The sequence below is a fragment of the Candoia aspera genome, chromosome 3, assembly GCF_035149785.1.
Source record: "Candoia aspera isolate rCanAsp1 chromosome 3, rCanAsp1.hap2, whole genome shotgun sequence".
In the NCBI taxonomy this organism is placed as follows: Eukaryota; Metazoa; Chordata; class Lepidosauria; order Squamata; family Boidae; genus Candoia; species Candoia aspera.
The window spans coordinates 178,415,870-178,437,555 of record NC_086155.1 but is presented as its reverse complement, the minus strand read 5'-3'; the positions used below and the strand labels follow the sequence as shown (position 1 = coordinate 178,437,555).

At 33.9% G+C, this 21,686-nt stretch overlaps 1 protein-coding gene across 1 annotated transcript in view; it reads right to left on the bottom strand.

Moving 5' to 3' along the window:
• ZFHX4 (zinc finger homeobox 4) overlaps positions 1–21,686 on the bottom strand; it is a 153,696-nt gene that overhangs the window by 129,170 nt on the left and 2,840 nt on the right. The window contains exon 2 of the mRNA XM_063299404.1: positions 20,197–20,699. Coding sequence (XP_063155474.1) covers positions 20,197–20,699 — 503 coding nt within the window. The remainder of the gene's footprint in view (positions 1–20,196; positions 20,700–21,686) is intronic.

Sequence of the window (21,686 nt, the reverse complement as noted above, 5' to 3'; positions counted from 1 at the left end):
TAATTAATATTCCCAATTATTTATTAGTGGTGAAAAGCATTTTCTTCCACTGCACAACATCTGTTGCATACTCTGGTTAAAGTCCCAGGACTGCTGAAAAATGCAGATGCTACTGTGAGCCTTTGTTCTCAGCAGAGAAATGTCCCTTTCAGAAATGCATCCTCATATCACTGCCCTCCCTGGTCCTTCTTTTTTTCCCTGTTTTGAATAGGCTTCATAGTTCACATGTAAAGACAGCAAGAGCCAGTTTGGTGTAGTGGTTAAGGCACCAGCCTAGAAATGGGGAGATTGTGATTTCTAGTCTTGCCTTAGGCACAAAGCCAGCTGGGTGACCTTGGGCCAGTCATTCTCTCTCAGCCCTAGGAAGGAGCAATGGCAAACCACTTACAAAATCTTGTCAAGAAAACTGCAGGGACTTCTCCAGACAATTGCCAGGAGTCAACACAAATAGCTGAGCTTGCTAGCTAATATAGCCATTATGCTAGAAGATGATTACATCTGCTATTAATATTGAATACTACAGAAAATGTAATATTTAAGGAACTAAAAAAGTGGCAATTATATACTAAGCAATGCATGTCAATTACAGCAATGTGCTTGTCTGGTAATGACCCTTCAGATATTTTTATCCTGCTTAGAGGTTCAAAACAAAATACTTAAATATAACAGTGTCAACTCAAGTTAATTAATTCATCAAGTCTTATAATTTAATTATTGCTCTGCTGCTTTTAATCTGTTCTTGGAAATTGAGGCATTTGGCTAGAAGAAATCCAAAATTACTTTTCCTTTTCAAGGAGAGAAAAGAAGTCATACTGGACTACAAGGTGAAGGCTTCAAGGCTGGAATTTTCAGTATAGTTTTCTTTTTAAAGTAAGAAATGCAGATGTAAAGAAGGAAAACATACACTGGAATGCAATATTTTCTTTCTTATTCTTTCCCAAACAAAGTAAAATATGGTACAATGTTTTTTTTTTGCTATACCCTTTTATAAATAGGATATAATGAGGGTTTTTTAGGATCAAACTAAATGTTATGCTGAAGATGTGGTTTGCACATGCATCTCTTAAAAAAAAAAACAAAGCTGTGAGGCAGGAATGTTCTGGATTGGGACCGAAATGGGATATCAGCAGTTAATTTTTTCACTACTCAAATGTCCTTGCAAAAATGTTTTTTTCCAGAACAGAAAACCTGAACTGAGGTTTGTGCTCCTATAAAACACAATGAAATCATGTGAGAACTTCACATTTAAAATAATATGCAATATATAAACATATGCAAAGGTTCCCCTGCTTTATCCATCTGGCATTTTCTATTTCTTGGCAGAATGGATAGACACAGAAATACATTGGCCAAACCAAATGAGGGGTGGGAATATTTGTGCTGAGTATAATTGATGAAGTTGATGAAATGGTAATACATTTATTACATAATTTATTCCCAACACTACAAAATCAAGCCATTCATTATATAACATGTGATACTGAGGTAACACTTGGATTGCAGTATGATTTAGTCTTTGTATATAGTGGCATACTACATGTGAGTTCACCCATGGCAGTTGTGCAATTAATTCATGGCCACACTAAAAGACAGTAAAATTTTGAGCATGATCACCTAACATTATGGAGGCAATTTAACAGGAAACTAGTTGCAAATAATGAATCACCTACAGTGAATTGCATACACTTTAATATATCACTAGAATGACCTCAAACATCCAGTATAAACTTAGCATTGGTTTATTACAAACTATGCTTTGTAAATTGAAAGTCAACCTCCAGAATCCATAGTGTCAATCCTTTTCTTTTTTGTCTCCTTTTTCTTGCCTTCACTATGGTTAGATGGTTTATGTGTTGCGACCATCATTATTAACATTAGACTATTAAGAAATGCTTCTATATATGTACAGAAGCATTTCTGCTGGGACAAATACAGTCATCAAGTGACACAATTATGTTAATGTAACTATGATGCTTTGAGGAAGGATATTTCACTCATACTTCTACCACATACTTTGCATAGCCTAAACAACTATAATTATCGTTATTAAAGGCATTCAATAATCAGAAGCTAACAGAGATTATTTTGGGTACATACAATTTCTTGGATCAAAATTTGTATGACAATGAATACATGTGAAATTCATTTACATTAACTTTATCATATTACAGCTTTTAAACTAAGTTCTAGGCTGCACTACAATCTGTACTCAAAGGGGAAATAGGTGATTCAGACTGTACACGAATGCAACCTCACACCTGCAAAAAATGTTTATGACACAGCTTCTTTAAGTTGCCAAATCACCATTCCCATTATAAACTGAATTTGCTGCACAGTGCTAGTAGTTACTAGTAACACAGACAAGTAGTTCAGTTTTAAATTAATTCTGGACACAATATGGTTATATAGCTTTCACCACAATTTCAACAATCCTATAATCTGCTTACAGTAAGATATAGTCATATTGCGTACTTACAAATAGAGACAATTGCACTGATTTTCCTTGAAATCAGCTGTCTGCATAGAAGAACAAATGCATCTAACTGCTGCTACGCATTTAATTTCATCACTGCTAATTAAACAAGTTCATCGTTATTTTCCACTTCTTTCTGTTGAATGTTATACAGTACTGTATGCTTTTTGAGGCAACAATCCAGGTCCTTCTAGCTTGTAAAGTACAGAACTATAATAGTGCTATATAAATAAAATGAAGATTGACTCTAGTATTACAGGGCCTAGCTATACAAGAAGATTAAACATATAGTTGAAAGAAATGCTTAATGCTGCCCCTTTTTCTTTGCCAACACTGTAGTCACAATTACGTTTCTCACAGCCTCTCCTCACCAAGAGGCTGCCTTTCCCCCAAAGCAGAGGTGAAAGTGCCAAGTTCCCTTTTTTCAAATACATGTTTAACTACATGTACACATAGGCTTTCTGAAGTGGGGTGAAAGAAATAGTGAGAGTTTATAACCCAAACCATTTTTAAATGGACATATTTTAGATGGGAATATGAAGAAGTAATGTCACAAAAAATTCCCTCCCTGCCTCACAAATTACCAGCCAAATACAGAGCATCTTTTCAAAATTGACTCAGCGTGTGCGTGATCCAAATGTACAATCTCTATCCCATAGTTCCACAGAGTTTAAAGTGGGATTAAAACAATGGTAATGAGAGTCTTGGATACTTCAAGGAGGCATAAGGCACTTGCATTTTAGACCTGAAAAATCCCAAGATGTCGAATTTCAAAACCTAAACACTGATGGAATGATAAAGCCATTACGAGAAAAATGCTGGATATTCAGAAAATGTATTAGTCATAATTTCTCTCTGACTTGGCATTAACAGAGCTTAGCTTTGTATGAGAAAGATATGAAAAATAATCTTTGCAGTTTAAAGAATTATCTAAAAATATTTATGAAATAGTTTTCTTGCTTGCTGTAATTAGTATACCCATAATGTGGGATTGTTTCTTCAGCTGTAAATGGGTGTAACATTGCTTGGGATTTTATTGTTACCTTTAGATGAAGCTATCTTAGTGCCACAGCATTACAGTTTTGATATTTAAATACATGTTTATGTATCATAGGTATATGAAACATTACTATATCTCATTTCATATATTGAGAATGTATTTATTTACAGCATAAATACAAACAAAAAGCCTATTCATTCAAAGCTAGGGCAGGAATAACAAGGCCTGGTAGCAACCTAGGTAGATGTCAAGTATAACAATATTCCAGCAGTAAAAGATAAACATAAGACAAAAATATAAAGAATTGGTAGAGAAAAGACAGTTCTCATGCCATATTACTGAAACTCCATCAGTCTGATGGGAATTTATGTTGGATCAGTGATTCAGAAACATGTAAAAATGTGGCCTGGGAAGCAAGGAAGATGTTGGCATACAGATGCTCCATTTCATTTCTCAAATGACATTGTCACATTACTGTCATGCACTAGGACTCCATGCAATCACATTGCATTATTATGGTGAAAAATGAGAGAAAAGTTTGATTAGTTGAGGTGAAAAAGTAGCAGCTATTATATTATTACATATTTTCTTACCCACTTTTCATCATTAAAGCTAATCTCAAAACAGGGGTATGTAACTTCATAAAATCAACAAAACCATATAAGATTTCAACACATCTTAAAATACCAGAACAGGAAAAACCAACAAACATAAATTCAGCTTAAAAGCCTGGGTAAATAAATAAGTGTTTGGCGGATTCCAAAAGCTTACAAAAGTTGGCATCATCCATACTAAGCAGAAAGGGAATTTTGTAAACAGAGCTTCATCAACGAATCAGTCTTATTCTGAGTCACTGTACTACAGACCATACCCACAGGTGGGACCATACGTAGCATCTCCCCAGCTGATCTGAATGTCAGCTAATACTGGAAAAAGTATTATTACAGCATCATATGTTAAAATAGCAAACTTGAATTGGGCCCAATGTCTTATAGGAAAACGGTGTACTATATACATTATAGGTATTATGTGGTTCCCAAATTAGCTGTTCCATTTAACAATTTGGCAGTTGCTCTGTTGAGCAGATGCATTAGGATTCATTTGCAATTCTCATATTGCCTTAAAGAGTAGCTCCATCTTATCCTCAATAATAGGTTAGCTGTAAATTGTGCTATAAAACTCAACTATACCGATGCAGGAAAAGGTCACAGAGCTGAAACTAGGTATCTGCAGTTCTTGCTATTGTGATCTATCATTTTTCTACTGACAGGTATGAATCTAATAGAACTCCCAACATACAACAAGTTATCTTCTACGACAAGCTATCTTTTTGATTTCTCAATTTGAGAATAATTTATCAATATCAATATCATCTCTGTTTTATACATAATCAGTTGATTATCCCTTATGACTATCTTATTCTTCAGCTAACTAGTCACCAGCAGCATAGGCACTCTTGATTTTGAAGGAATAAAGATATAAAATCTAGTGGTCTACTGATAACACCAGAAACCCAGAACTCTAATAATAATAACTCCGAGAGCTTCGTAGCCCAAATGCATAGTGGTCCTATCAGTATCATGGCTGATGTTGTCCAATGCCACTGAATAAAGAAGAAAAATAAGATGGGATATAATTAATGTGACAATGTCTGTTTCAGTGCTCTATCCAAGCCTGAAAACAAGTTGAACTGCGTCTAGATAACCAGATTTCTCCAAGTGCATCTTTAACTGGTAATTACCACCCTCTCTATCACTTTACTCAGAAAGGAGTATTTAAAACTCAGTGGTACTTTCACAAATCACAGATCCCAGGGACGGCACAATTTCTTTCATAATACGACATTAACTACTTCCTGGAATACATAACAATGGTTTCTGAAGGAAACAAAATTAGAGCGGGAGGTAGATATGAAAGGGACGGGGCAAGAGGAGAAAGTTGTGGATGTATGAATAAATGTTGTAACACTTGTTTAGTGCTCACGTGGATAAGCAACCACAATGTGCTGTGGAAGGAGGAGGAACAATGGCAGCAATACCTAATTCACATTTCCTTTGTTCATTTCAAGGCTAACATGCCCAAATGTTCACAGATAAACAACTTCTCATACAAACAAAAATATAAGAAATTTAAAGGACATTGTTTTTTCTTGATCAGTTCAGAAGGAAAACCAAATGTGAAATTAAAAATGTAAAATACCAATTGTTATGCAGTTCATGATGCAGTTTCAAAAAACACATGACAAGCATGGCAGTTACGCTTGAGAAGCTGTTATGCTATGAGGCTCATTGCTGAAGCCTTAGAAAGCTTATTCTGAAGCAATGCTGGAATGCCATGTTTTTCCAATGATTCTATTCTCAAAAGGAATCTCTTGATTTTTACAAGGGCCTATATGTAACATCACTTTCAGGGATCCCCTTTGAATCAGCAGTATCAGAAATAAGGAAAATGTCTTTTTATGAGTTAGGTAAATAGCTGTGCAACAGAATGATGAAAGCAGTACTGTAGCATCATCTGCAAGCTCTGGCCTTTGGGACATGTGTGAATTGTTGCAACACACACAGGAGAAGGGAGGGGCTTGTACTGCAACACTACTGTTTTTGTCAGTCTGATTCCCCCTTGCCCTTGTTTCCCTGCACATCCTGCTCAGTTTAACACCATACATGGACAATAGATCTGAGCAATTTAAATTACAAAGTGGAACAATATTTTAAAGAATAAAAATATTGCTCATCTAAACTGCTGTTGGTCAGGAAAGCTTTAGAATATGAAATTCTTATTGAACAACATATGCTTACATCTAAAAATATTTTTCCATTAAAGGGTTTAAATAAAAAAGAAACATACCTAAATTATAACTTTCCTATGGACATTTGCACACCCTTTTTTAGAAGTGGTGTCTTTAATGTTTAGATCCACAAATGTGTCCCTTGGCATGTACCAGAAAGCAGTGGGAAACTTAAAAATAGATCAAAAGCAAAACCCAGAAATTATAATTTTAATTCCCCAACTTCATGCAATTAACAGGAAATACTGAATGCAATGTTTTATAACAGTATCAAAATACAATAGTTAAGCCACAAGAATTCCATACACTTGTGGTATACAGCTAAGAGACACTAACACTTAAGAATATCCTTGACCAGATTACTAACTGAATTATACTCAGTACTACAGAACACAGAAGTAAATTTCTTTTATCTTATGCAGAAGAACCCATGGAAGGCTACACTTACTTTTGATATCATTCTATGTCTTGTTAATATTCTAAAATACAATTGAAATGTATTCTAAATTGATTCAATATTCTCTTTCCACATACATTCCTTATAGATTAGGATTATAGGTTATAATATTTAAAAAAAATAAAACAATGAACAAAATCTCTTTTACAGGATTGTCAGTATAAACCAAACAGCTCAAATGCATGAGTTTTATTTCATGCTAAAGAAATCTTTGCTATGACTGCAAGTCAAAGTGATTTGTTTAACCCAGAAGATAATGGATTAGTAGACTTCTCTGTGGAACCAGATGTTCAATAGCACCTGTGATTTTTATGGTCTTGATACATTTCTTGTTAACATCCTCCCAAAAGAGATTTGTATAGGTTTCCAGCATCCTGTATCTTAATTTCTGGTGTTAATAGTAGAGAACAATGCAAGTCATTTTATTTCCATCAGCTACTAGATTGAGAAAACAAAAACTGATTCAGGTTCAGTGAAAATCTACAGATTTGTCAGACCATCTTCAAAATATGAAAATACATAGTATCATTTTTTTTTTTAACTTTGTGGCTTTTAGGTGAATATTGACTTATATAATATAATTCAATATTCACCTGAAAGCCACCAAGTAATTAAACTAAGAATTTAAAAAAATATATAAACTACTTCTTTCTCCATTTTTTTAATAATTTGATAATACCATTCAGAAAAGGCTATTAAGAAATTGTAGCATGAAAACTAAACTACTAGCATGATATAAAAGAGTTACAAAACAAATTAGGAATTAATGGTCCATATACAACATGGAAAAAAATTCAGAGGGGGTTGACCAAATGTTCCATAGTAAGACAGGTCTTGCTTAATGTAATTATTAATGATCTGAAAAGGGTATGGCCAATGAGGTGGCAAAGACAGCAGATGACATGAAAATATTAGGTTATTTGGATCTACAAAAGGCGCTTTACAGAAGCACAAGGAACGAACAGGCAGAAGAGTGGCAGACGGAAATGTAAAATCAAGGGTATTCTTCATCAATTCACTTCCTGTGCCCTATTTTATGAGGCAAATTTTTTCCACTATATATTATATGTAGCAGTCAAGGAAATTGAATTTATTGCTTTTGTTTTTCCACAAGTCTCCCAGCACTAAAACAAAGGATGCAAGTCTTAAACTGACTAATGTAGTCATGGATAGAAAAATGCCAGTGAATACAATAGGAACACAATTCTAGAGTTAAATCCTCTGTTTGGTATTCTATCTCAGTGTTTCCTCAAAAACATGTTTTAGGGGGAAAAAATTATAATGCTCTTTTCTTTCAAGCAATAAAACTAAATCAAAATGAGGACTAGACTATATAGCATATTGCTTCCTTTCATATAATTCTAAACAAAGGAAATAAAAAAGAACTTTTTAAAAATTATATGTACAAACTGGCCTTTAAATTTTTATTCCTGAAACTAAAACCCATCCATCCCTACAATGGAATTTCTTTCATTCATGCTATTTTTAATTTATAGAGCAACCTATTACAGATCAGGAAATCAAATGAAACTGTTTCTGAATAAATACATACACAAATCTCAAACAAAACATTATTTCTTGCCTTGATGTTGGCTGAGAATTTTTTGTTACTTTAATTCTGAATTTCAGTTACAACCCAAGTTGAAAGGAAGTATTACTCTGTATGTGCATTATAAAGCAGAGATACATTGGCTGAAGAAATATATTTTTTAAAAAATTACAGCTGAACCATTCAAGTTCAGTTGATCTGTTCGGCTTTGGTTTAACTTATCCACAGTAAAGAATCAATTAATAATATATTGTTAAGTGAGCAAGGCACTGAATATTTTAGTCAAAAGGATTAGCTTTTATTAATGTTGTAAAACCAACGTTTAAAAAAACGTATTTTTGAATCATAGTCCAAATTCCTTCCCATAAGTATGAAAAATACTGTCGGTCTATATATAGTAATCTATTTTACTGAAGCCTATTTATGCTTTTTCCCATCTATGTTCTAAAACAAGCTTGTTTGTTTTCTTAAGCATTTCTTAATTGAACTTACATGGCAAATATTTTGTCTTTGCTGCTCTCCTCTCAAACCGCTCCATTTTCTTATTAAAGTATGGGACCACACATCAAACTAAATCTTTCAAATGAGTTTTTATGAGTGTTAAGGATTAGGGTTGTATAACTCCTTTGATTCAATCTCCAAAAGGTTTTTTAGTACATACAAAGTACAAGTGTAGCACCTGCTTATAACTCCTTAAAGTAGCTACAGTTTTCCCCCAGGACTGCACAAGTGCCCTCCATAGCTTTGGTGTGATATCAGCAAAGGATACAGATTCTACATTTACACTCTCATATGCACTGAAAAACTTCTTGGAGATTGAATCCCAAGGCTTGCCCAGCCCTAAGAAATACAACAAACATTTTACCTATTTCTTGTTTATAACAAAATGATATAAAATATTAGCTGCTCTAATATTTTACCTGAAACAATTTTATTTGTTAATAATGAGGAATTTACTTTATAGTATTATTATATCATTACATAATCAGATAGTCATTGAGGATTATACGGTAAAGAATGTTAATAATAACAACAAAATAATTATTTAAATGTATTCAAAACAGGAAACAATCAGGGAAGCTGCTGGCTAGGAGGAACATACAAAATCTATTAAAGACAGACATTTCTAAAAGACTAAATGAAGTCTTTGCTTCTGTCTTTACTGCTGAGGATATAGGACAGATAAGATCCATTCAAGGACTCATAATTAACTCAAATGTGAACTTTTAACAAAAAGATGAAAGCTCTTTTTAAGACTGGCTATTGTCCAGTCCTCCAGAACGAATTGCCAATGTGGCCCTAATTATTAGAATGGGATCTAGATCAATACATATGAAATATTAAGTTAGCAAGCTTAATGTCTGTTCTTGGAAAATGGTAAAAAGTATTAAAAAGAAAATAATGAAATATGTAGAAGAATAACCCTTATTGAAAAGGAGCCAGCATGGCTTCTGCAAGGTATGTCTTGTCTTGTCTTGCTCAACCATTAGACTTGTGCTGGCAGTCAATATGTGACCAAATAGCCTTTGACAAACTACCTCACCAAACCCTCCTGAGCAGTTTCAGCAGCTGTGGAGTAAGAGCACAGATGCTTTCATGTACTGATAACTAGTTAAATAATTGAAAAAAAGAGAAGGGATAGATGGACCATTATCACATCCAAGAGATGTTAAATATTGTGCTTTCTAAACTGTTGTTGGGATTTGCTAGAATTAGGGGATGAGCAGGGAAATAACCAAATTTGGTGATGATGGCAGGACAGTAAAATAATAAAAAAAATCTCTCCAATTTTTTTCAGTTCTCTTTATAAAAAATACTGAGATATGCACACATAAATTCCTAACTTCTCATATACATTTGAAGCTGTCAGTGATTAAGTAGTGGAGTCACAGTGGACAGCAAAATGAAAATGTCAACCTGGTGTCTGGCAGGAGGAAGAGGAGGGGAGGAGGAGGAGGAAGAGCAGCAGCAGGAGCTTGGAATAATTAAGAAGGGAACTGATAATAAAACAGCCAATATAATTTATAACAGCCTTTATTTAAATCTGCAATGATTTTGCACATGAGTTACTATGTACAGTTCTGGTCACGGCACCTCAAAACGGATATATTGTAATGTTGGAAAAAGTGCAAAAAAGAGCAACCAAATTTTTAGGGCAGCTTCTCTTTGACAGATGACTACAGAAACTTTGGCCTTTTAGCCTGGAGCAAAGGTGGCTAAGGGGAGATGAGAGAGGTGTATCAGTCGAAGCAAGGGCACCAGTGACTCCACAGAGAGGTGTAGAAAATCCTGCATGTTATGGAAAATGAGACCAAAAACAAGTGTCCCCTGCATGGAATATCCATTGAAACAAAACATGAGAGAATCAGGAATGATAAAAGGAAATACTTATTTGTAGTTGTGGAATTCACAGAAAGTGATCATCACACTTGTGTGATGTCTGTGTGTGTGTGTGTGTGTGTGTGTGTGTGTGTACACCCACATCCACGTACAGAAACTTCATGATAACTGCCATTTTTATGCACCCATGCAGCTTTAGCCTATTTTCTGCACCTTGGTCATATCTTCTTCTGGTTTGGATAGAGTTGTTAAGATGCACTGTTAGGGATTCCCACAGAAATAACATATCTTAGGCAAATAATTTAATTATGAATGTAGCAGTGAATGTACACCTTGTTCTCTACAGTCAACTAATCAGAATAGCACTCTTGCATATTTTATCACTCATTACTCACTTTCCAGTCTGATAATTTGATATACAAACTGTGACATTCACTCAGTAGCTGCCCATATATTATAAAAGATGTCCAACTTATCAACATTGACTATAAAGTTTCTCAGTTAAAACATGTGTTGTGAAAATGAGAAGCCTTGTCGAAGTGAAACTAAAGTTCCCTGGGGAACTTTGGACCAGTTATTCTTTCCCGTTTACATCACAGAGTTGTTATTGGAGAAAAATGGAGGAACATCCACTTGATTTCATGGTGGAAATCAAGTGGATCATTGGGTATACATATATTATAATGATCAAATAATAAACAAGCATATTGTACTACGTATTGCAGTGTTCTGAGGATAAGGAAACTTCTTAATGTGATATCCCAATATTTACTTAAAATTAAGAGAAGTAAATATAAAGTACTTCTACAGTACATAATATTTTAAATTACATTTCCACAAAGACTGGCTGTAGTTTTACTTTAATAAAATCTCTCTCTCTCTCTCTCTCTCTCTCTGTGTATATATGTGTGTGTATATATATATATTTCTATCTTCCTAAGGCACTGAAAATAACAATTAGAAGATTATTGTTGGAGCATATCTCCTCAGTATATTCTCTCAAAAGAAGATGCTTTTTCAGGAAAGAAAAGCCTTGTAAATCATATTATAAAACAGCATGCTTAGATTATTTACATATTACTTCTTCTATATTTGCTAATTTAAAAGAAAAAATAACTCTTTAAAATAATTTCTCACTACTTCATTTAAAATATCTATTGTTGTGGGGAAACTAGGAGGCAGGAGTAATAGGTATGTTTGCTGCCTTGAGTTATATATTAAAAAATGGGAAAATAATAATAATAAAAATACCTATGTACTTCAATATAGTAGCGGACTATTAAATTAGTTCTTACATAGCATAATTCAAATGTCTTAATGCATATGTATAGTCAGTAGGATTAAATTTCAGACTACAATGACCACAAATGTTAAATCTCTGTTAAACTGTGAAATATATTCCAGTAACAAATACACCTAAACAACAAGTGAAGAATAACTTTAATCTAAACAAATAACTACAAAAATGTTTTTAAAAATTCCAATTTCCTTTTGTATGATCATTTTTATGCAAATAAGCACTACATAGTATTCCAAACTCTTTTACTATCAATGGGGCTACAACAGTTCAATAAGTAGAATTGCACATATCTATGATATTTGAATTTAAATTTACTACAGGGCTATTGAAATGGAAATAATGAAGCTTTGTTAATTCTACATTAATAAAGTTCTATTATTTCATGCTAAACAAAATAAAGCAAACAAACATAGGGTACTTTCCCTTATTTCTTACATGCTTTTCCAAATCTAATTTTTTAATTCTTAATACTGATGCTTTCATCCTTAATAAAATAGTGAGAAAAATGCAAGCAATGTTCACTGGAGGAATAGTAATCTCTAAATTACCTAAACCCCAGTTACATCATTCATAAGCAAGGTGGCACAATGAAGGAATACAAGATCTTTGGCTAATTTAAAATACAAATATGCAAATGGCATTGGGGAAGCCAGACAGACTATTCTGCTTCATTGATGACAGATGCAGAGCAAGGTTTGTGCAATTAAGCTTTCTGCTTTGAACCAGGCTTGAAGACCTAGAATCCTCCCATCCAAAGGCAAAGGCATATTAGTTGTTCAGCTGAATGGCAGGTGCTATATGGTATTTACATTTCCTGCTGAAGATGCTAGCTAGCAGGCCCAACCAGTTGACCATGAAAATTCTTAGCCCTAAGTGACCCAAGGACTGACTATAAATCCATCCCATAAAATACAGTCAATGCTCCATTTGTTCTTCTAGCCATTCTGTATGTGATGTTAAACATTTTACTATAATCTAGTTACATTGGGATCTTTTAAAGGCTGGTAGCAGTAATTTGTTGACAAAACGAAGGATTACAGTAAACTTTTGTTTAAAATAAACACATTACAGGGTCAGCATCACCCAAGGGAATGACACTTAAGGAGGGGATTATGCAATTATATTGCGTTTAACAAAAGGAATGAATCAAAGACATAAAAACAGATGGGAAAAAAGGTACTAAATTAATGCCTGTGAAAAAAATTAAGGTTGCAAAACAATGCAGCTTGCCAATCACGCTGTTAGACCATTTTTATTCACTCCATTTGCCCTAAATTGGAAAATATTCAGACTACTACAACTGCAAACATGGTAGCTAGACTAAAGTCTGGCAATGGACATTATAACATCAGCTTTGTATTGACTCTCTTGGCTTCCAGTTTGTTTTTTAGCCCAATTCAAGGTCCAGGTTTTGACTAATAAAGCCCTAAACATCTTATAGCCCAGCTTCCAGAAAAATAACCTTTTTCTATATGGCCCGGTCTATGATCATCTTCAGAAATGCTTTTATAGTGACACCTGTAAGGAATGCAGGGTATCAATGTCATCTATAATTATGTTATTTGTATTCCTTTACAACATTTCAATGAATGCCTAATTATTACCTCATTTACCTCATTTGTGTCCATGTATATCATTTGCATAATTACACAATTCTGATTACTTGCATAATTAAATTTAAATGAATCACCTGGATTCCCTCAGTTAAACGAACTTTCTCCATTATTTTCAACTGATGTCTGAACCAATATTTTGCCTCTTGTTTCCAATGTCCACAAAATCAGTTGAATCAAGGTTTGACTGTTTATGTCTCACGAATAAAGACAAGGCCAGAGAGTAGATAATGCAGGATCCTTTTTTCAGAATTACATGTATGGAATCAGAAGTTTGACAGATTTTAATATTGTTTTGGAATATTTCAAGTAAATGTTTGTTTTTATTTTCTTCTTTTTTATGATTTTGATTTCATTCATCCAATTTTTATTTTCATTTTGAAAATTCTGAAAAGCAAATGTTCAGAGAAGTTGACACTAGATGCAAGCCTGGCTTATCAATAAGATCCTATGTGGTGATAATTACAGATTTATTGGAAGGACACCATACTTCAGGGATATCTGAAGCTAAAGAGGATAAGGTATAACTGGTGGGGAAGAGACAACCTAGTAAAAGCTAGAGAAGAATGTGTTGAATGTTCGAGATAACAGGGGCCAGGAAGGTTGAAGGCAAAAGTTACTTCCCTTTGGGAGGATTAAAAGGCAGAGAAAGATTTAATAGATTTGGAAGTAGGTATAGTGAAAACTGACTTCTGTGATGAATAAGTTCTCCCTAGGCTAAGATTGATACTGTGATATATTTGACTCTCTATTACTATGAAGATGCTAAATTAACTCGGAGAAGTCTTACCAACTAGGGAGCTTATCCCAGTGATTTATACATACTTTTAACAAATAATAAATAAATAGGTTTACTGATATGTTATATTTTTCACAGGACCCAAACATTCCTGATATGCTCGAAGAGCCATTTCACATTTGTCAAAATCATTCTACATTCATAAATCACCATAAAATTCTATGCTGGCACATTGGTGTTATCATTTAAATTGCCTCCATTAAAAATTAGAAGTCTTAATTCATGGCTTCCCATTAAAATTGCACAATTTATATTTTTTCCATTTCCCAAATATTCAAAATTCACAAATTAAGAGTAATGCTGCTCATAACTGAGTAACATTTGTTTAAAAATGATGAGAACCAGAGATTATATACAGTATTTTGCCTGTTGTATGTTTTCTTACTGCTTCTGTGCAGATAGATGGTACCACATGCCACGTGGAGGTTCATTGGTTTGCAATACAGACAAGGCCTTTATAAATCCCATTCACTTTCTTGGCAAGCAAGCTTTTGCTTGTATTAGAGTTGCTAGGAAGGCATATGGCTTACAAACCACAATATAACCTTTGCTATATATACAAATGTACACTTTCTCATAAATAACCAATACTTATTTAGCTTGATCTTGATTATAGTTTTGGAACGCTATTACTTCTGCCTTAGGCAGATGAGAAGCAAGTATTTCTCAAGGACAATTCTAGTGAAAATTCCTTCCAAAGGATCAAAGCAAAACATGCTCAGTAGCAATGAATACAGCTTTGTTTCCTCAGTCATCAATAGCAGTAGACATAAAGATAATGTGTTTCTGAATACTTATGGAAAGATCATCAACACTTTCTGCCTTGAGTCTTCTGCCCACATGTTTTCTGCTATAAAACATGAAAGAAAAGGTGTTGTTCTGGTCAAATAAAAATAAAGTTTACTAGCTTGAGTCTAATGTTTAAGCAGGCCAAATACTGCCAAATACATTAAAACAACATCTGCAAAACAGATTTTCATTAAATTGATCAGTTTAAAGCTAAGCTCTTAGGCAGATGATGCCTTAGAGCTAACCTTTCACCTTGAATTAGAATTAGGTCACCAACTTTTCTAGTGTTTGAAAAATTAAAGTTAAGGGTAAAACTAATGCTAATACTAATAGTATTATGAATCAATTATTTGTCTATTAAAAAACAAAATAATTTTCATACCACTCTTGCCTCTCCTAACAGGTTTTCTGAAGGGTAAAAATGTAAATGACTATGTAAAAGCAAATAGGAAAGAAATATTCAATAACACTTATTCTTGCTATTAAACAACGAAAAATTGGCAAACTAGATTTCATTATTTGTTCTTCTGATTGCAGTATATGTATACCATAATCAGAATATTATATAGGTCTCATTGACTGTAATGGCACCTACTTCAAAGTAGATGTTCTTAATTTATATCTTTGCAAAACCAGTATTGGTTTGTCATATCAGGCAACTAATTATACAAATTACTTTTTTTATTCAGTAGACAGGAATGTTTCAATACTTGATTAGCTTCTATTTCTTATATAAGGTCTTATCCACACTAAGGCAGTTTTGATGCTGATGCTGCTTTCCTCAAAGCAAATTGTTTTTTTTTATTTAGAAAATGTATGCTGCCACACATCTAAAGTACATAACTCTGGATGGCAAACAATATATACAAAAACCAATATAAAATCCCTAACCTGTTAAAATAGTACAGTATAGTACCAAAACCAAACAAATATCAAACGTAGCACAAAACAGTTCCATAAAATGCACAAAAATATTGGCTCCCCTAGCATCCTGGACCTAACACTTGGGAAAAAAAACAGCCTTCTGAAAGGTCACGACGGTTGGGGCCATCCAAATCTCAGGGGAGGAGGTAGGTGCTGTGACAGAGAAGGCATGCGTCCTTGGAACCACAAGTTTAAGAGATGGCACCACTGGAATGTGCCTACCCTGTCAGATCTGGTGGAACAGGTGAACCCCATTCCATAATACCCATTTAATAGTGGTACAGTTGTGAGGATTCCAATTACTTTCCTTCAAGAAAAATGCATTTTCTCACTGCTGTATTTTGAGACTGACAAAAAGAAGTGCTTTTCCCCAGGTACTAGCTAGACAACAGAATTCCTTTTCTTTCCCAGTCCATTTCGTTATCAGGCTGGCCTTTTTACTTGAGATACTGGGTTAGGGAATCTAATGTTTACGTAAACCAAAGGAGAAGGGAGACTGAAGAATTTAGTTAAGACATTGGAAAAACAGTCACAAAAATAGCATTCTCTTCTGTTGATTTCAGAGATTAGAAGCCGGTTCACATGATTTTATAGTTATAATTTGGAAGCTCTAGAATTAACTGATAACTCCTAGGGTACCATAACTATTAATCTGTGCCGGTATGATTTTATGTATTTAGTATTTATTTATTTTAGAAGAGGAAGACAAGACCCTTTCAACCAGCAAAAATAATCCTATCTCAAAAATCATACCAGTATCACTTGTGTCTCTAATGGACTTTATTTCATTTTAATTGTTAAAAATTGTATAAATTCCCTTCCAGAGCTTTATTCCAGGAGTTAAAAAGAAAGCAGAACATTTCTCTGTCACAAAAGAAAAACATGTTGTCCATACCATCTCATCGCTTTGATAGGCAATACTATAAAATCAACAGAGCTCTGAATAAAAAACATCCACTATTTCTGCAATAAACTGTACAAGTATTAAATCCATAGATAACCAAAATTCAGCACCCACATATGAAAGGTTTAGGACTTCCACAGTTTGCAGATGACACAAAATAGAAAACGTGAGGTCAACGAACCTAACGTACTGTAATTCAAAAGTGGGCACAATTATATGTTGTTTTAAACCCAGCAGCTCTGTGTATATTCTAGGAGGGGGGCGGGGCTTATTTTTAATAAAAAATTACCTAACAAGAAAAATGGATTTGCATCGTAAGATACAGGATTACAAAGTAACCTCTTTAGAATCACTACATAATTATGAGTTTTTCAGAAATCTCCAGACTTTCTTGCTTGGACTTCTAAATAGTAGCCTACTAACACCAACCCTACCTATTCAGCTACGCCAGTACAATGTCACAGCTGAACTAAACATGATGGAACAGCCATGTGCTTCCTTTGTTTTTATTATGAAACATGTTTATCTCACACTTCTAGTGCACAGCCATGATGAGAGGTCTAATTTGTATACAACAAGAACCATACAAGAGAGGTAAGGAAAACAGACCCCAGTCTCACCCTCATGTACTCCACTACTCTTTAGCTGTGTTTAACTCTGGGAGTGTTAAAATTGCTTTACATTTTATTTAGATAATATAGATGGCTGCCCATCTCATAACAGTGGTTCTGTACATGGCTAATGCAGTATCCTGAACTGTATAAACCTTTTAAATAAAACTTAAATTTGGTTTAAAAGCTCTTGAACATAATGGGGTGCAACAGATACTGCAGAGTAGATACATGAAAAAGAAAAATGGAATAGGCCTGTTCCCCATATTACAGAAAAACACATAATTTGATCTTAATAGGTTGAGAAAATAGGAGGCAGGAGTATTAGGTATGTTCGCAGCCTTGAGTTATATATAAAAAAGGTGAGATAAAAATTGAAGAAGACTATATAAGCTAGGCTTTTTTTTCTTGCAGTGTCTACTTGTAATTAGCAAAAGTATTGTTAATGGCTAATATATTGATTCTTGACAAATATCACACATTTCTATAATTCTAGTTTATAGAATATTTTTTTCTTTCTCTTTAAGCCTTTTGACTGCTATCTATCTAAAGCCAATTCTCTCCCACATTTTAAAACAAAGCAAGATGTGAAATATAGATCCTAATCAAGTGAAAACTTGCTATTATTGTAATTATATAGCTTTAATTCAAATATTCTGATTCCATTGTTAATTTAAATGCTTACTTTCTAAGGACTGTCTTCATATTCCCTCAGTACCTAAAGTAAAATACTTAAATTGGGAATTGCAATAAAACATTGCCCTTAACAAAAAAAAAATGAAAAAAGTGTGATACTTTTGTTTAACTTCTTACATGTTTTTATTGCTAACATTTATCTTTGCTAAACCATGCTTTAAAGGAGCGAGGACAACTACTTGAATATCTTGCAAGACTCCCCCTGGTAGGTGTATTATGTTACTTCTAAGAATTAATTAATGTTACTTCTAAGAATTATAATATGGAAGAAAATTCACAGTAGCATTTCATAAATACAGAGGTGCCTACTTTCTGGATCAGCACAACGTACTGCTAAAACATCATGTTTTAGCTTAGGAAGACCTCTAAAACCATACTGAGAAGTAAAATGGTGTCAGGCACTCACGACAACTCTAGTCTGTAAACTTGTCTTTTGATTACCAGATGTCTAGAAAGTTTTTATGAAATCACCATCCCTGAACAAAGCTAGAGTTCTATTCCACCTAAAGCTGAAGACAGTGGCAGTGAGCAATACTTTTAACAGTCTGCCTCCAAGGAGATGAATTTCGTCATATGTAATTGGAGCAGGTCAAGCATAAGAAGGCTGAATTGGGCTACTAAGCAAAAGGCTGAAAAGGCTGAAGGGCAAATATTTTCAGAAGAGTATCCTACACAGAGGGGAAAAGAGAAAGGAGAGGAAGAGGGAACAACAACTTATTCTTCATCTAATTCAAAATACAACATATATACTTATTACTTCGGACTTTAAAAACCAGCTTTCAGCTACCTGTCTAACTTCTAATAATTTATACACAGTTAACTTTTTCTTTACTAGCCTTGTTGGAAATAAGTTACCTACAGAACTATTTACCTATTTTATTTTTACTTTGTAGATGTGTGCAATTTTACAACAGGAGTTGAGAAGAAGCATACATTATTTTTCAACAGCTGCTTTAGTCAATAAATATTGGTATTACTCAGTAATACTTTCCAAAGTAGACCTTTCAGTATATTAAAATTGCCTTATGTATTTAGATAAGGTATATGGCTGCCTATTCTGTACATGGCCAATGCAGTATCTCAAACTGTATAAACCTTTTAAATAAAACCTACAGATAAAGAAATAAAAAACACTGTAGCAATTAACAAATTTGGAATGCAGAAATGAATGTGCACGACCCTATGAAGCAATCCAGTAAAACTCTACTAAAAACATTATCCAATAATTAGAATGTGGAAACATCATGGCATATTAGGTTATAATGGTACTCATCACTCCAACATATTCAAAACATTTTTTTCCAGACTTCAAAACAATACATTTACCTTTATACTGACACTTATTTGTACATCACACCTTTTCATGTTTTTGTAAGGCTTAGAAGAAGAAGTAGGCAAAAAGACAGTAGACCATACTTGTAAATCTCATAACAAAAACATGGTTCAGTGTGTATATTGTCAATAAATATTGAAGCCACAGGCTTTGGTTGAGATGATTTATGATTTATCAATAGCATGAAGCTGTATCCGTTTTTTACATATGGTAGTGAACAGCTGTCACTTCAAATATGGGAAAGCCTTTGTAGTTAAGAATTGGCTAACGAAAGTAATTATAAGGTACATGATACTTTTAGTTTAACTATTTCACCTAAATCCTATGCACACATATGTAGGAATAAAACTCAGGTAACTCAATAGGATTCACTTCTGAACATGCACGCAAAGGATTATGCTGATAATGAAAATGCAAAAAATGATTAAATAAATAAAAAATAGACAGACGGACGATTAAAGAGTTAGATAATACATTCAAGGTGCCATTTTTGAGGTGGCAGTCTATTTTTTGTTACTTTCTTATGTTCAGTGAGCCTTTGATTTTCAGATCTATCAACATTTCCTTTTTCTGTCATTCTGAAAATTAACTGCCAACTGAAATTACTGGTGGGTGCTTACCTTGTAAAGTTTCAAGGCTGTCTCATGCCTGTGATTGGTTGTATGTAAGCGCAATTTATCCACACTGTTGGTGTAGTAGTCACAGGCATTACATTTTAAGTGAACTGGGTTGCCAATGGCAATGCACTTCAGCCTCCACTCATTCGTTTTTCCTCCTTCCTTAATATGTGCCACCAGTTGATACTTCTGCATGTGTTTGTCAGTCTTGCAGTGGAGCTGGAAGTTGGCTTTGAGCTGTGTGTTGTAGTTACACAGCTTGCATTGGTATATGTCTCCAATTACAGCCCTCCACTCCTCTTCAGGGAGAGAACGTTCACTGCTCACATGCACACTTAGGGCCTCCAAGCTGTCAGAGGTGAATTTGTTGCAAACAGCACACTGGAATAACTTCAGCGCTGGGTCACTGATATAAGGTGACAGCTCTCCTGCAGTAAGGAGGGACAGGTCATCACCCATTAGCTGACCACTGGCAAGCCGGATTTCAGGTGGCAGCTCATTATTTACTACGGGGAAAAAAATTAAAAGGGAAAGTAAAGACCAGAAAACATAGAGAGTGTGCGCGCGCACTTACACATACACACATACACTGGAATCTATAAAATAAAGCCTTGACAAGGGACTTGCTTTCTCTAGAGCTTAAACTATAAAAAGCTGTAATAGGATTGAATCAGGATCAATTACAATCATCCCTTTCAACTTCTGAATTCCCTCATCAGATAGCTTTAATTACTCCTACTGGGCATGATGTCATTCTGGAATTTTTATTTTCAAAGACATGAGAGTTGATCAATAAAATAACAAAACAGTAAGGCTTTTGCAACTTAAAAGCTGAGATTAACTTACACCACACTAATTGTAGTTTCATTATATCCTTTAAATACTCTAATTACAGCTCTCATATATATGACCCAGATACATGCACATATGGGAACCTAGGAATGCAATTCAGAAAGTTCTATCAATTTGTATTTGACTGATTTCATCTATAGTTTGGTTATACAAAACAGCTCTTGAAAAACAGTTACTTGTTTTTTTCCCCAACCTGATACTTTACGTCATCATAAATTGCTTATACGTGCAAATACATGGTTATAAAAATTAATTTCTTTGTTGACTTAAACCAAGCCATTATCCCAAAATCTCAGCCTCCTATCTGCCTACTTTATAGGGTTGCTCAGACACATTTAATTCTCAAAAACTGTTATAAAAATATCACATTTTATTATTAATACTTTATATGAATATAAATATAATTTAGATACTTGATCTCTAATACTTGAATTAATACAGCATCAGCTATAAGGCTGGAGTAGACTAAAAGCACTAATCAAAAAGAAATTGCTACAAATAAAAAGCTATACTGCTTCATGCAGACATTTATTTACACAAGAACAGGAAAATGTATTGTTATCCTTTTAAACTCCATGTTAACCTAAACTGTTTTCTATTGGAGTTTGATACATATTATAAAATGCTTCTTTCAAGACTCA